Consider the following 2723-nt stretch of genomic DNA (forward strand, 5'->3'; position numbering starts at 1 on the left):
GTATATGTATATACATGCATGTATACACATGTTTAGGGTTTTTGTGGTGTATGTATATATATGTGTGTGTGTGTATACACACACGTATATGTATATACATGCATGTATACACGTTTAGGGTTTATGTGTGTGTGTGTATATATATATTGTTGTTGTTAAGTGCTGTTGAGTCGGTTGCAACCCATAGTGACCCTGTATAGGGTTTCCAAGAAGCAGCTGGTGATCTTGAACCTGTGACCTTGTGGTTCAAACTGACTTTGCAGTCCAGTGCATTAGCCCCCACAGCACCACACCAGGCACCTGGACTGACTTTCTCTTCCTCTCCCTATCTGTCTGTCTGTCTGTGTCTACACACACACACATATAACTAAAACATGGATGGAAACGATTCAGCTTAAATTTTGAATGATGGGTACCTTGGGGGAAAGTGTGGGAAATGAGACTCAGAAGAGTACAAATTAGAATATTGTATTTTGGTTGTTTATGTAGTATTTATTTCTTGAAAAATCTGACATAATGTTGGAAAATTCATCAAACGTGAATATTTGTTAAATCTGGAGTTAGATACATGTATGTTGGCTACATTATTCTAGTTAATTCGTATGTTTAAAATAGTAATTAAAAACAAATTCAGGTAGTCTAGAAAAAAGTAAAATAGGATGTTCCGATGAACAAACCAATTTATTATCTCTAAAAGAGTATGCTAGACAGAGGCATAGACTTAGATTCTTATGTTGTGGTTAAGTGCCGTTGAGTTGATTCAGACCCATAGCGACCCTGTATAGCGTTTCCAGGGAGCAGCTAGTGAGTTTGAACTGCCAACCTTGTAGTTCAAACAGCTTTGCAGTCTGGTGCATTAACCCACAGTTGATTCTTATAGCACTGTCTAAAAAGTAATATAATGAAGCAATTTAGTTTTGCCTTTATATTTGTGTGCTTTATCCTTTATGTTCATTATGAATTGTCTCATTTTTTATCTTAAATATCAGCTTAATTGAGTTTTTTAACAAGATGAAGAAGTGGGAAGACATGGCAAATTTACCCCTACATTTTCGAGAACGTACTGAGAGATTAGAAAGAAATTTCACTGTTTCTGCTGTGGTTTTTAAGAAATATGAACCCATCTTCCAGGACATTTTTAAATATCCTCAGGAGGAGCAACCTCGTCAACAAAGAGGAAGAAAACAGAGGTATGAATTAGTTATATTTATTAGTCAGGAATATATAATTTGCTACAGTCTGTGTCCCTCTGTGTATTTTATTGGTCTTAAAAGAATTGATTTCTTATAATGTTTTTTGCCAAGATAGATAAGGACAATATAAAATGCAAAGTCTCTAACTTTATTGTAAAAGTTTTAATTATAGTTGTTTTGCTTTTCATTGTTTTTAATGTGCCACATATATTAGCCATGAAAATTTAAAAAGTTGTTTTGTAATTTATATTTCAAAATGTGTGGGTTCTTTGTTTACTTAAAATTTCTGTTTTTGTTGAAACAACTAAAAATACAGCCCTTAGATATTTCCACCAATTAGCTCTAGGTATAAAATTTGACCACTATATTTTCTATTATTGAGTTTATGTCAAAAAGTGATTAACAATAATTCTCCTGAGTAAATAGCTTTTCCTCATAATTTAAAGGAGCTCTGGTAGCGTAGTGGTTATGAATTGGGCTGAGAACTTCAAGGTAGCAGTTCGAAACTACCAGCAGTTCCGCGGGAGAAAGATGAAGTGTTCTGATCCTGTTAAGGATTACAGCTTCGAAAACCTTGTACAGGGTCTCTATGAGTCGGAAACGACTCCATGGCACATAACCACCACCACATAATTTGATGTTTATAACCAGTCAAGAGTAGAGAAAATAGATAAAGAAGAGGATAGAGGAGCTGAAACTACTTTCTAAAAGTGTCTGCAAATTCCATAAGATGACTCTGTCTCAGAGCTTCCTACATTTATTGATGGATAAGAACAATGTGAGATACTAATTGTGTCAGGCTGCTAAGTGCAAGTCAGCAGTTTGAAACTACCAGCTGCTCCACAAGAGGAAGATGACACTTTCTGCTCCAGTAAATATTTACAACTTTGTAACCCTATACAGTGCTACATCAGTTCGTTGAAAGATTTTCTATTTGTATGCCCACAATTCCTGGAGCCTTGTTTTTCACCGGTGCCTTGAATGAAGCTTGGACTTTTTCCTTCAGAACCAGCAATTCTCGATCATACGCCTTCTCTTGAAATGGTTGAGCACTGGCTGGTTCTTTTTGGTGCAGTAACTCTGTGTATTCCTTCTGTCTTCTTTGGATACCTCCTGCATTGTTCAATATTTTGCCAATAGAATCCTTCGATACTGTAAGTCAAGGCTTGAATTTTTCCTTCATTTCTTTTAGCTTGAGAACTGCTGATCTATTCCTCCCTTTTGGTTTCCTAACTCCAAGTCTTTGCACATTTATTATAGTACTCTGTCTTCTCTAACTACCGTTTCAGATTTTTTATTTTTTAAAAAAATTCCAGTTTATTGTTGGACAACATTGTTTCACACATATATCAAACAGGCAAAAACAACAACAACAACAACAAAAACAAAACAAAAAAACCCAACAACTTCATAGGCAAAAAAGGAAAAGAACCCTTTTATCTTTGACCTTTCTTAACCATCCCATACAAACCAAGTACTTATCATACAAAGAGGACTTAAAATATTTACTGATGAAGATCAAAGACCACA

The 2723-nt window shown here is 35.1% G+C and overlaps 1 protein-coding gene across 1 annotated transcript in view; it reads left to right on the forward strand.

Annotated features, from left to right (window-relative positions):
• Positions 1 to 2723, forward strand: part of RBL2 (retinoblastoma-like 2 (p130)) — a 79307-nt gene that overhangs the window by 10906 nt on the left and 65678 nt on the right. Inside the window, exon 3 of the mRNA XM_006863518.1 lies at positions 990 to 1190. Within this exon, the coding sequence (XP_006863580.1) occupies positions 990 to 1190 (201 nt within the window). The remainder of the gene's footprint in view (positions 1 to 989; positions 1191 to 2723) is intronic.

Source organism: Chrysochloris asiatica, unplaced genomic scaffold (genome assembly GCF_000296735.1).
Source record: "Chrysochloris asiatica unplaced genomic scaffold, ChrAsi1.0 scaffold00055, whole genome shotgun sequence".
Lineage (NCBI taxonomy): Eukaryota > Metazoa > Chordata > Mammalia > Afrosoricida > Chrysochloridae > Chrysochloris > Chrysochloris asiatica.